Raw genomic sequence first — 14,273 nt, forward strand, 5'->3', positions numbered from 1 at the left:
CGCGTTATTTACTTTTCTTTACATGGAGATGTAAATAAAAGTTACATGTGGCAACAAAATGCTGTCCCATTCATATGATTACCTCCATTTCAAGGCCTCACAAACTCACCATTAACCAGTCATGTCATTGAAGTCCCTGAGGGTTCAGTGGGCACACTGGGATTGGGCCATACATTGTTACCACACTTTTTTGCACTCCAGCAAACCCCGCTAAGTTCTCCACCCATAGAAATCAAACAGCACCCCTAAGTGGACAGACAAATACATGGCAGGCTCTGTAATGAAAGCTAACGGTTTTCTTTGCGGCGCCAGTCTCATCTTTTCCCATTCTAATCGCTTGACTGAAAACATGGATGGACGAGCCGGCAAAAAAAACGACACTGCTGCATTAAAAAAGTCCTTTTTTTTTGCCCATACAAAGGCCCGCGATACACCAGTTGAGAATCACTGCTTTAAGGCATTGAGCCTGTGGTAATCTGTTTCCAGTCAAAAGAGGGAGACCTTGAATAAAAGTATTCAATAGGAAATCTTTATTAGTATATTGATTCATCGTCATTGGCCTGCAATGCGTTATGGGATATGCTGGGCTGCAATGGATACAACTGATGTGTTCTTCAATCAGATCATCGGCGGTTGGACCCTCAGCTCCGTTAGTCGAATGTAAATGCGTCCTTGGGTCGTGCTGTGAAGGAATTGGCATGACTAATTAGATAATCCGGCCAGTGAGAACCTTGGAACCTTGCCCAATAGCTCCTAGATCACTGTATGAATGGGTGAATGGTGAAGGGTTAAATTGCTTTGATTGGTCAGAAGACTGGAAAAGCGCTATCAAAGTACAAGTCCCTTTACCATCCATGTCTACAAAAACAGAATGCAGAACTTGCCATCTACGGGAATAACCATTTTCCTTCTAATGTTGCATGTCTTGATAAGGTTTTGCTCTGCGCAGGTGTAGCTAAACTTCCAACATTAACATTACAGTTCTACTACAGTAGCAACTTAAAAAAGAGACAATTCTGGACATTGTGGGATTTATTTAGAACTTCCAAGCAAATATAAACGGTTATATAACCATCATAGTTGAAAAATAAGTAAGGGATTCTTCACCGGCATCAAAAATAAATCAGTGATTAGTATTGGCGGTTTAAAACTAGTTTTGCGGTTTGCTTTAACACGCTGTAAAATAGCTGCTAGTTATTGTTACCCATGTGGTCAACGAGCTCTTTCTTTAGAAGAGTACAAAACATACTGACAGGACCACTCGACAAATGGCTGTTACTATGGAAACAAAGAAAGTTACTGTATTTGATGGAACGAGACACAGGCTTCTCAGCTCTGAAACTAGCCATCAATGGCTAACATGTGGATGTTCCTTTCAGGCTTTGCTTTTGCCTGAGTCGTCTCCCTCTGCACTTCCCCCCTTGCCTCCAAATCGCTGGTTTAGTTCTGATGTCAACACGGAGCAGCACGATTTCTGTGAAAAACATGGAACGCGATGAAGAATAATAAATTAGCCATGCTTACAGCTTTATGAGGCTGCATGTGGACACAACAGTGCATTTATCTAACTTGCTGACAATTAGCAGATGTAATGTTCTCCCAACATTTGATAAGTGCTAAACAAATATTGCATCTATTGCATATATGGTCATTAAGCAAAATATTTGCAAGATGAAATCTGAAAAGTCAGTGGAGCACCGCTAAGGACCTAGAATACAGTACCATAATACATCCAGCAACAGTTAGAAACGTCAGGTTGGTGGTGCTAGAAGGGGTCGACAAGATCACACTTAATGAAACTCCCCCCACCTTGCCATCCTTTGCTTGGTTGCGAGCTCCGGATAGGAGCTCCAGCAAGGCCAGCAGCAGCCCAACGCCAAGGCCCAGGCCCAGGAGCAGAAAGAGGCCCCGCAGATCGTGAGGCTGTAGGGCCTCGGAGGTCTTGGCCCTGCTGCCGGCTACGCAGCTGCTTGACCACCACTTCTGTCGCAGATGCGTTAGCTCACCAGACTCACTGAGCTTGAGGATGGCGATGCTCAGGTTTTTGAGCAGCGGAGAGCCTGATGGATCAAAGAGAGGCTGATTAACACCTCAATCCGAAACAATGAGCATTAACAAGCTGCTATAACGTAGGCATACACTGAGTAACATTTGTGCTCTAAAACCTTTCAACCTGAAATAGTTTAGACTATACTGTTAAGAGAAACACATTTTAACTTGAACCATGTGCCTGTAACACCGGTGTGTTGGTCTTGTCATTTCCTGTCTTATGTTGAAAGTCTGTTCCCTCCTCTCGTTTCAGATCGCTTGCCCTTCCTCTCGTATCACCTGTCCAATTACCCGGATCCCTGATTGTGTCCACCTGTTTCTCATTATCCTCATGTGTTTATTAGTCAGCGTCTTCCCTCGTCTTGTGCCGAAGTGTTTTCGTTCCCATCGACTTCGCCAAAGCCATTCTCGCCACGATCACGCCAAGATTAAGTTAAGATTATTGTTGCCTGTTGTTTGATCTTAGTTTTTGTAGACCGGGTTATTTCCTCCGGACGGGGTGATTTTGAGTTTGTTATATTTCCCCTCCCCTTCTTGAAGGACCGTTTGCCCAAGAAGTACTTTCGTTAATTATTAAATAAACCCCTTTTTTTTTAATCCTCTGCATTTGAGTCCTGCCCTCCATCACCCGCTTGACAGTACACTTCGGCCAGTATGGACTCAGCAGAGGATACCCAGTGGAAGGCACGGGTTCGGGCTCAGGAGGTCCGTATCTCCCGCCAGGAGGAGTTCCAGACGGTGATGGTGAACCAGCTGGGTCAACTTACGAACCAGGTGAGGGAGCTTAGGGATCACCTGCAGCAGACAGCCAGACCACCAACGCCAGGGACCCCAGCCGCGGAAGCAGCAGTCCCGACCCCGGCGGCATCCATGGCTGGAGTAGGAATTAAGCTGGCGCCACCGGAGCGGTTCTCCGGAGATCCAAGACAATGCCGAGCATTTTTAACGGACTGTTCGATACATTTTGAACAACTTCCACATGCATTCACCACTGACAGGTCAAAAGTGGCCTTTATGACGTCTCACTTGAGCGGAAGAGCCAGAGCCTGGGCCACCGCGGAGTGGGCTCGCCAATCCCCATTATGCAATTCTCTCACAGAGTTTGAATTGGCGCTCATGAGAACATTTGATCCGGTTTCTACAGATCGAGAAAAGGCCAGGGCTCTGAGCGGGCTAACACAGGGCGGAGGCTCCGTTTGTGACTACGCCATCCGCTTTCGCACGCTGGCGGCGGAGAGCGGGTGGAACGACATCGCCTTGTATGACATTTTTCTGAAGGGACTGGCGACCCACGTCCAGGAGCTGCTATTATCCCGGGACTTGCCAGAGGACCTGGATTCACTCGTCACGCTGGCCATCCGGACAGACAACCGGGTTCGAGAGCTTCGACGACCGCGGGGTTGCAATCCGAAGCCAGAGAGGTCTCATCGTCTCCAAGCCCCGGATGGATGGAGTCACCATTACGCGCCGCCGGAGAGTCCGTTTTCCTTCCCCGGCACTACGGAAGAGGAACCCATGCAGGTCGGCAGAGCACGGCTGTCACCACAGGAACGAGAACGACGCCTGCGAGAGGGGAGCTGTTTTTACTGTGGTAAGACGAACCACTTCGCCGCAGCCTGCCCCGCCAAAGGAACCAGGACGCCGTTTCAAACCCCAGCCATGGACACCTCATCACACGGGCGAACACCCGTTAAGGTAACCCACCACGCCAGGACAATAGACATTGTGGCGCTCATAGACTCGGGGGCTGACGAGAGTTTAATGGACTGGGCTCTGGCGGAGACACTCGGGGTAAAGATTAAGCCTCTGGTTAACCCCATCAGGGCCAGAACTCTTAACGGCAGGGACATTTTCACGATTACGCACACTACAGAGCCAATAGAATTACAGATTCAAGACCATAGAGAACTCCTGTCCCCATATTTATTTAAGTCACCGACCCATATACTGGTCTTAGGAAATTCATGGTTACGCCAACACGAGCCTCACATTAACTGGAGAACAGGGGCAATCGTGGGTTGGGGAAAGGACTGCGCGGACCACTGCCGACACACAGTGGCTCCCGGAACCAACATAACCTCCACTAATTGTGTTGCCATCTCTGCCACAGACCTAAGCGCCGTGCCCTCCTGCTACCACCATCTCCGGGAGGCTTTTAGTAAAACAAAGGCCATGTCCCTTCCGCCACACCGTCCTTATGACTGCGCCATTGACCTGATACCGGGCTCCCCCATTCCTAAGGGGAGATTATACTCCATCTCCGGGCCGGAGAAAGTCGCGATGAAGGAATATATAGAGTCGTCTCTGAGCGCAGGGCTTATTCGTCCTTCCTCCTCCGCGGCTGGGGCTGGATTCTTTTTTGTGGGGAAGAAGGACGGATCACTTAGACCCTGCATTGATTATAGCCCTCTGAATGCCATCATGATCAAGAATCGATACCCTTTGCCCCTCATGACTTCAGTATTCGATCAGTTGCAGCAGGCTAGGATTTTTACCAAGTTGGATCTACGTAATGCTTATCATTTAATTCGCATCAGGGAAGGGGACGAATGGAAGACTGGGTTTAACACTCCTAGCGGTCATTATGAATATCTGGTCATGCCTTTCGGACTCACCAACGCGCCGGCAGTTTTTCAGACCATGATTAATGATGTTCTCCGAGAGTTCCTAGATCACTTCGTTTATGTTTATTTGGACGACATTCTTATTTACTCACCCGACTTAGAGACTCACAAGCGTCATGTAACCCAGGTTCTCCAACGATTAATAGACAATAAGTTGTATGTTAAGGGTTAAAAGAGTGAGTTTCACGCTGACACCATCTCCTTCCTGGGCTTTATCGTAGCCCCTGGAAGGGTGCAGATGGATCCAGCTAAAGTAAGCGCTGTGGCCAAGTGGCCTACACCTGATAGCCGCAAGAAGGTCCAGCAATTCCTCGGATTTGCTAACTTCTATAGGCGATTCATCAGAGGTTTCAGCGCAATAGCGGCCCCACTGCATGCACTCACCTCTACAAAGGAGCGCTTCCACTGGACCCCGGGGGCGGAGGCAGCCTTTCAGCACCTCAAGACCCGATTCACCACGGCTCCCATCCTCATAATGCCGAACTCCCGACGTCAGTTCGTTGTAGAGGTGGACGCCTCAAACGAGGGGGTCGGAGCGGTCCTGTCCCAGCGGTCTGAGCAGGATGGGAAGATGCATCCATGTGCCTTCATGTCACGCCGCTTGTCCAAAGCCGAGCGGAATTACGACGTGGGCAACCGGGAGTTATTGGCGGTCAAGCTGGCCTTGGAGGAATGGAGGCACTGGCTCGAGGGCGCTGATCATCCCTTTATAGTCTGGACAGACCACAGGAATCTTGAGTATATCCGAGGGGCCAAGAGGATGAATTCACGCCAGGCAAGGTGGGGACTGTTCTTTAACCGTTTTTCTTTCTCCCTCTCTTACAGGCCGGGGTCTCAGAACGTCAAGCCCGACGCTCTGTCTCGTCTTTACGATCCCGAGCCTGCTGCCAAAGAACCAGAGCCGATCCTTCCACGGTCTTGTGTGGTTGGAGCATTGGTTTGGCAGATAGAAAAGGAGGTCAAGCAAGCCAACGGTGTGAGTCCGCCACCTAGTGGGTGCCCCGAGAACCGATTGTTTGTCCCAGTTGAGCTGCGCCCACAGGTGATCCACTGGGCTCACACCTCGCTGCTTTCCTGCCATCCGGGGGTTCGACGAACTGTGTTTGCCATCTCACGGAGATTCTGGTGGCGGTCCATGGAGAAGGACTTTCAGGAGTACGTCGGGGCTTGCCCGGTCTGCGCCAGGAATAAGTCGTCTTCCGGGTTGCGCATGGGACTTCTACAGCCGCTGTCCATCCCGTCCAGACCGTGGTCCGACATCTCCATGGATTTCGTCACGGGGCTCCCGGTCTCTCAAGGTAACACCACAATCCTCACAGTGGTGGATCGTTTCTCCAAGATGGCACATTTCATAGCCTTGCCAGGATTACCCTCAGCCAAAGAGACTGCAGAAATAATGCTGAACCAGGTCTTCAGAATCCACGGCTTTCCAAAAGATATTGTTTCAGATCGGGGGCCCCAGTTCGTGTCACGGTTCTGGAAGGCGTTTTGCCAACTGATTGGGGCTACATCCAGTCTCACGTCAGGCTATCACCCGGAGGCCAATGGACAAGCTGAACGGGTGAACCAGCAGCTAGAGACCTCTCTCCGATGTCTGGTGTCCCAGAAACCCTCGACATGGAGCCAGCACCTGATCTGGGCTGAATACGCCCATAACACCCTGCCTTCCTCAGCCACCGGGTTCACGCCTTTCAAGTGTGCCCATGGGTACGACCCCCCGGTCTTTCCGGACCTGGAACCGGAGGTGTCGGTGCCGTCCGCCCGCGCCATGATTCGTCGCTGTCGGAGGATCTGGGCCGCCGCACGACAGCTCCTTATCCGACAGGGGGACCGGGTCAAGAGGGCAGCAGACCGGAAAAGACGCCCGGCCCCAAAGTACCAGCCAGGCCAGAGAGTGTGGCTCTCAACCAAGAACCTCCGGCTCAAGGGAATCTCAGGGAAATTGGCACCACGCTTCGCGGGTCCATTCCCGCTCGACAAAGTGGTTGGTCCTGCAGCAGTCCGCCTTCGCCTGCCCCGGTCTCTCCGCGTCCATCCGACCTTTCATGTCGGCCAGGTCAAGCCAGCCAAGGAGAGTCCCATGGTTCCACCTACCCCGCCTCCCCCCTCCCTGGTCATGGTAGACGGGGGTCCCGTCTACAAGGTCAAGGAGCTGCTGGCGGTGCGCAATCGGGGTCGCGGCAAGCAGTACCTGGTGGACTGGGAAGGGTACGGGCCGGAGGCACGGCAATGGGTCCCGTCCCGGTTCATAATGGATCGTTCCCTCATAGGGGACCTGATGAGGGCTCGCCCTGACCCGCCTGGGCCGTCAGGTGTCGGCCCTTAGGGGGGGGGTACTGTAACACCGGTGTGTTGGTCTTGTCATTTCCTGTCTTATGTTGAAAGTCTGTTCCCTCCTCTCGTTTCAGATCGCTTGCCCTTCCTCTCGTATCACCTGTCCAATTACCCGGATCCCTGATTGTGTCCACCTGTTTCTCATTATCCTCATGTGTTTATTAGTCAGCGTCTTCTCTCGTCTTGTGCCGAAGTGTTTTCGTTCCCATCGACTTCGCCAAAGCCATTCTCGCCACGATCACGCCAAGATTAAGTTAAGATTATTGTTGCCTGTTGTTTGATCTTAGTTTTTGTAGACCGGGTTATTTCCTCCGGACGGGGTGATTTTGAGTTTGTTATATTTCCCCTCCCCTTCTTGAAAGACCGTTTGCCCAAGAAGTACTTTCGTTAATTATTAAATAAACCCCTTTTTTTTAATCCTCTGCATTTGAGTCCTGCCCTCCATCACCCGCTTGACAGTGCCATTTACATTCTTTTAAACTGAGTTTCACTTTTGGCTAGTAGAACTTTAAAGCTTTCAAAACATGGTCAGTGCGAGACTTGGCAACCATAATAAAGCCAGTCAAGAATGACCATTTACATTTTAACTCTCAATATGTGCTTCAACTTCAAGATAATGTGCTACTGCTGTGTGTCAGAATCCAGGAATGTGAGTCTCTGTTGGCCCAAATTGGGCGGGACTATTGGACCCAATAGTCTTGCTTTATTTGAAGAAATTGTGCCCATCTGTAGATTCTGAATGATATTTATGCAAATATTTATAATTTCTAGCGAGTGCCAGGGACCCGTGGTGATCCTTTATTGAGAATTACTTGAAAAGGAGCACTGGAAACCAGGCAGTATCTGGTAGTTTCAAAGTTTGCGTGAAAACTCAGTTTAACAGTTGTCTCACAATGTTAAGGACTAAATGTCCACTCTCCATCACAGGTTCCTCATGTCCACTCGCACCTCCTCTCCCTATCCCGCTAGTGAACTGGCAGTGATGGAGGACCACACTAAACCACAGCTTTCAGATATGATCTCAAATGCTTGAATAATTATCAAAATCTAGACAAGGATGGGATGGGACGTCCCTGTGGGGATGGGCGGGACATAACCCCCTCGCTTCTACAGTTCCAGTTGGATTCATGAATTCACTGATAAATAAAGCTGCTAAATAGCACTCCACTAAAAAGATTAAGAGCGGTCCAAAGGTCGTGTGTGAGCCAGATTGCTCACCCAGAGGTGCTGCGATGCTGTAGGCTCTCATGGTGATAGTCTCGTCAGAGCGGCTGAGCTGGCAGTGGCGAGCCACCGCCAAGTCCAAGGACGCGGCCTCGCCGATGAAGGCAAAGTTTCCCTCCTGGGTGAGGCGGATGCCCTCGTCCATGCTGGAGACGAAGCTCTTCTTGCGCTCCATGTGCTCGTAGATGCGCCGGTACACCGGGTTTTTCGAATTCTGGGGAACGAAGCATTGCAACGAGTTACTACCATGTTGTAACTGTTGATAAAACAAACAAGGACTACCTTTTCTAATCTACGTAATATATATCGAGAATCAATTAACTGAAATACTGCATTTCTTAATAATTGGGATGCTCTTATAAGTCTTCCCAGTTGATTCAGAATGCTGCAGGAGGTGTATTAACAACTTAAAGTACATCTCCTCACCTACAAGGCACTTGCTAGTGAGGCACCGTCTTATCTTAAAGAGCTTGTTACACCGTATTACCTACAAGGCATCTGCGCTCCATAGATGCTGGGCTACTAGAGTTTTAAAAAGTAGGATGGGGGCTAGAGCCTTCAGTTATCAAGCTCCACTTTCAGTCCGGGGGGAAGACTCGGTCAGCTCATTTAAGATAAAGCTTAAAACGTTCCTCTTTGATATTGCTTATAGTTAGGGCTGGCTCAGGTTAGCCTGGACCAGCCCTTAGTTAAGCTGCTCTAGGCTTAGACTGCCGGGGGACTTCTTAGGACACACCGAGCCCCTCTCTCCTTGCTCTCGCCTTCTATATGAATTCACCTCTCATTAATGCACATCACTAATTCAGCTTGTTCCCCACAGTTTTCCTCGTCTTACATCTGATCCCTGGTCCAACCTCCTGCCATGGCCCTGCTGACACCTGCTGCTATCGTCATGACTTCGTCACATTACCATTATTGTCCTTCATGTTGCTGACTTTGCTTCTTTCCTTAAGTGCTTTCCTCCCTACAGGTGTCTATGGATAGTGGTTACATCTGATAGTGTTGTCCCTGCAGTGGTCCTGACTTACACCTGGCTTACTACTCTTAATATTTTAATAATTAGTGTATTATGCATAGAATGATTTCTAGATGTTCTATATCCCGTCCATCCCAGGAGAGGGATCCTCCCTCTGAGGTTCTCCCTAAGGTATTTTATTATTTTTTTCTCCCTATTGAGGAGCTTTCTCCATTATGATTGAGTTTTAGTTTTTTGTGGATGTGTACAGACTGTACAGCCCTCCCAATTAAATAATTGAGTTGAAGTTACACTATTTTGAAAGTCAGATGTTAAAGAATCTATAAACTTATGTGCCTTAAAAAAAGCCATGGTGGATCCACCCTCCAAAGTGCCGTAGTCTATCGCGTCCTGGTTTGCAAGGTCCTCAAAGGTCTTGATGGAGACGTGTTTGTTGTTGGAATGCATGGAGTTGAGGTTGCCAAAGTAGCAGGCCAAAAGCACTATAGCAAACAGCCACCAGATGGAGCTGACTAGACGTCCAGACAGGCCTTTAGGGTGTGGACCAGCACCTGTGAAAGAGAAATAATTAAAGTGGACTTATTCCAACTACTAGTCCACCTTCACCTCTGGAGTGGGTGGTTTGAGATCGCCAATTAAGTGACAGGATTTAACCCGCTCCTTTAAAAGCTTAAATGTGGAGGCCATAAGGCACAACAAAAGGTTAGCGGCATAAGTCTCGGTAGTGGTGTGTGCCTCTAACGGCAGCTGCGCTACCTTGCAGGGTGAGAGCTCCTGTGATGTACCAAAAGCTGTGCAGCAATGTGAAGTTATGCTCCTCCGTGTCCGGCTCGGCCCACTCCGCAGGACTAATCCTGCAGGAAGAGACGCAGCACAATGAGACGGGTGGGTCTGATTTAGAGCTGCAGTGTCTGTGGAGATCCTGACAGGATGATTGAACACTTTGTAGCAGGGTAGAGAGGTCTGCACCAAGCACAAGTGTGCAGGTTCTACCCCTGGACCTTCCAGTCTACATCTATTATCATTTAATGAATTAGGAGCCTCTCTATCAAGTCAATGTGTTGTATGATATTCATTTTCTTTTTTTGTCCACATCACAAATGTGATGACGATTCCTCTTGGTGTTTGCGGCTTTTCTTCACCGCTCTAACGCTCATACACACCATTGAGTGGTTAAATGGAACAGGGATTGTTTTGTGGTTCTTTGTGGATTTAACCATAAAACATATTCAAACATTTCTACATACTTTTGGGTCTCTAAACTACTTGTAAAGTATCCCTTTAACTGGCCTACACTGAATGCATCAAGTGGCCACACTTTAACAAATACCAAGGAACAAATATTGTATCCTTACCTTTAATTGTTGCAATGTAATTACCGAGGCTTTGTAGCGGTACTCAGCCCTGTCTCTATCATGCACTGTAGCAGACCTATGCTTAGAAAAGCTTTTTTTACGGAGACTCTCACCTGCCCACCAGGAACATGCAGAGACCCGTCAGCAGGAAGGCGATGAGGAGACCGGCCCACATGTCGGTGGAGAAGGGAGACAGCAGACTGAAGCTGCTTTCTGGGGAGGCCGGGTCTCTGCGCAGGATGAAGCGGAGTCCCGTCTGCATGAAGGGGGTGCTCATGTCCACAGCCATCTCTCTGGCCGCAGTGAGCGTCAGCGGCGCCACCGCCAGGTCCGCCTCCTGGGGCGGGGCCACAAACACACATCAGACTCATTCTCACTCATTCAATGGGTCCACATCAGTCATTACGACTAATGTATGTCGTAACAGGACCCATCTTCAAAAAAAATACTTAAAAAGTAAGTGTAATACACAATAAAAAAATAAGAACTTATTAAACTTCAACTATTTGTTGAAATGTTACATTAGTCCTTTTGAAGAGTTTTTGAACGGCTCACATTAACAACCCAAGTTTAGAAATTGTAAATCATATTCATGATGTTTTCTCTATTGATATATTTTATTCTGTGAATATATATATTACAGACCCTTTGTCAGATCAAAGCTCCTGCCATTTGGATTTAACTAAATTCATCTTGTACAGCCCAAAATCAGAAATGAGACTCAGAACCCTTTCCTGTCATTATCCATCCACAAACGGACCTCATGTGACAAGTACAAATGATGGTTATGTTGTTGTTATATAAACTTTGTTAAAATACCATTGACCCAATATAAGTAGATTATCTGTTGTGTGGCCTGATCAGCTATGCGGGGATCGATTGGTTTTGTCTTCACCTCATAGTCTGGAATTCGCGGGGTTGTCCTCATTCCAGTAAATACGTTTACTGAGGAAACACCACAAAATCACTCTCGTGATTATTTCTCCCCATTGCAGGGGCGTAACATTTTGGAGGCACCGCTGAGATTGCTCCTTAGATGTTTGGTGTCTACGACAAGGCGACCGGACCCTGAGGCAGCTAAATCTCCCCATTAAATAACCCAGGCGCAGTGTGGAAAGTGTTGCTGTTCAAGGAGAGCTAGAAGCTGTGGAGTGAGTGCATGTCACCGAGGCCAGCCGAGATCATCGAGGACATCAACGAACATCCACTTGGTAGTCGACTCCTCCACAGTAAGCGTTTCTACTGACCTGTGAACATGACGGCGTTGGAAGAACTACAGGACGAATTTGAATTTGTTTATTTATTTGAGCAGTACACATGGTGCTCAAAAGGAGTGGACTGAAGCAAGAGCTTATGATAGCCCACCCCCAAGTACAATAAAATAAATAAAGTAACAATAATAAAATCAAACAAACAAAAAGTAAAAAATAAAAAAGAACATTTCTGAGCATTTCAAACAGCTACATTTCAAGCATTCATTCATGCTCCCCCTAGTGGCAACACATTTCTTCTTGTCTGTATATTTCAAAAGTAATTTGTTTGTATTTAACTTTGAACAGGTTGATGTTTGGACATCGTTTCAACTCCATCTCCAGTTTGTTCCACAATTGTACACCATTAACTGTTGGACTAAAATTTTTCAAAGTTGTGCTATGTTTCTGAATCCTAAAGTTTAATTCATCACGTAATTCATAACAGCCAGTACGTTCTTGGAACCTTCTTTGTATTTGGTTTGGTAACAATTTATACCTTGCTTTGAATAACATCTGTACAGTTTGGAAGTCAACAATGTCACAATACTTCATGATCTTTGAATTTAAAAATAATGAGTTTGTGTGGTCCAAAAACCCAACTTTATGAATTACTCGGATAGCTCTTTTTTGCAACAATACTATTGGTTTAACTGTGTTCTTATAAGTACTACCCCAAACCACAGTACAATAATATAAGTAGGGCAAAATCAGAGAACAATATAAGGTATGTAGAGCTTTGATGTTTAAAATGTGCTTTGCTTATGCTATTACTGAAATGCTTCTAGAAATTTTCGTAGATATATATTTAATGTGAGATTTCCAAGTAATTCTGTCATCAATAATCACACCAAGGAATTTGATTTCATGCACTTGCTCGATGACAGGACCCTCTATCTGAATTGCTTCCTGAGCATTGGAATTACAGTTGCCAAATATCATCATTTTGCTTTTACTCAGATTTAGAGATAATTTATTTTGTTTGAACCACTTGTTGACACTTTTGAGTTCCCAGTTAACAATCCGACACAGCTGCTGTAAGTCGTCTCCTGATGCAAAAATATTTGTATCGTCAGCAAACAAGATAAATTTAAGTACTTCAGACGTTTTACAAATATCGTTAATGTACATATTAAACAATTTTGGGCCCAGAATAGAACCTTGGGGTAAACCACAGACAATTTGTCGACAACTCGACTGATAACCACCAATTTTCACACATTGTTTTCTATTTTTTAAGTAACTGGTAACCCACTGTAGAGCTACCCCCCTAATTCCATAATGTTCTAGTTTATTAATTAATATCATAGTTTATTGTATCAAATGCTTTACTCAGGTCAATAAATAACCCTATTGCACATTTCTTGTTATCTACAGCATTAGTTATTTCTTCAGTTATATCAAAGAGCGCGTGTGAGGTTGAGTGATTGTTCCTAAAACCAAACTGATTGTCCGAGATTAAATTACACCTTTCGATAAAGCTGTCAAGTCTAGAGTTAAAAACCTTTTCTAAGATTTTAGAGAATTGCGGTAAAAGGGAAACAGGCCTATAGTTTGTAAAGAGATGTTTATCTCCTGCTTTGAACAGAGGAATTACTTTTGCCACTTTCATACTATCCGGAAATTGTCCAGTTTGCAACGATAAGTTACAGATGTAAGTTAACGGCTTAGAGATACTTTCAATAACAGTTTTCATGTCCATGTCATGGTAATCTGTTGAGGTCTTATTTTTACACCCTTTAACAATGTCGAGTATCTCCTTTTCCTCCACAGGACTGAGGAACAAGGACATAGGATTTGTGTCTATCAGTTCACAATTATAGTTTTCAACGTTTGCAATTTTTGCAGCAAGATTCTGTCCAACATCTACAAAGAATTTATTAAATGTTTCGACTACTTCATTCATATTATTTAAAGTGTTATCCTCATCTTTGAAATATTTTGGATAATTAATTGTTCTTGGTTTATTTCTAATTATACTATTTAAGATGTTCCATAAACGTTTAATATTATTCTTATTAGTATCTAACAACTTATTATAATAATCCTGTTTACATTTTCTAATGATACCTGTCAGTTTATTTTTATATTTCTTATATTTATCCTCAGCTTCTTTTGTTTTGTTATTTATAAAGTTTTTGTAAAGATTTTTTTTTTCTTGCAAGCATTTAGTAAACCTTTAGACATCCATGGTGTTTCTTTACACTTTCTGTTTTTACAATATTTCTTCATTGGGCAGTTTTTGTCGTATACCTTTTGAAATACTCGCGTAAACTCATCATAAGCCATATTCGTGTCATTCTCTCTGTACACAATACTCCAGTCTTGAGCTAAAAGCTCCTTTTTGAATGCATCAATAGTTTTCTCTGTGTAAGTAACTCCGCAGATCTTCCGGTAAAAGGGAATTGTACCTTTATTTTGAAAGGGTATAAAGAGGATGTTTCTGCGTTTTGAATGTGAG

The 14,273-nt window shown here is 45.9% G+C and overlaps 1 protein-coding gene across 2 annotated transcripts in view; it reads right to left on the reverse strand.

Annotated features, from left to right (window-relative positions):
• Positions 1 to 507: 507 nt before the first annotated feature.
• LOC119222615 (glutamate receptor U1-like) overlaps positions 508 to 14,273 on the reverse strand; it is a 33,958-nt gene continuing 20,192 nt past the window's right edge. For both annotated transcript variants that reach the window (XM_037479388.2, XM_062562964.1), the window contains exons 5-10: positions 10,676 to 10,899; positions 9,964 to 10,061; positions 9,544 to 9,758; positions 8,226 to 8,445; positions 1,810 to 2,060; positions 508 to 1,474 (exon numbers count right to left, since the gene is read on the reverse strand). In XM_037479388.2, the coding sequence (XP_037335285.2) occupies positions 1,376 to 1,474; positions 1,810 to 2,060; positions 8,226 to 8,445; positions 9,544 to 9,758; positions 9,964 to 10,061; positions 10,676 to 10,899 (1,107 nt within the window). In that variant the 3' untranslated portion in view covers positions 508 to 1,375. The remainder of the gene's footprint in view (positions 1,475 to 1,809; positions 2,061 to 8,225; positions 8,446 to 9,543; positions 9,759 to 9,963; positions 10,062 to 10,675; positions 10,900 to 14,273) is intronic.

Source organism: Pungitius pungitius, chromosome 1 (assembly GCF_949316345.1).
Source record: "Pungitius pungitius chromosome 1, fPunPun2.1, whole genome shotgun sequence".
NCBI classification, from domain to species: Eukaryota; Metazoa; Chordata; class Actinopteri; order Perciformes; family Gasterosteidae; genus Pungitius; species Pungitius pungitius.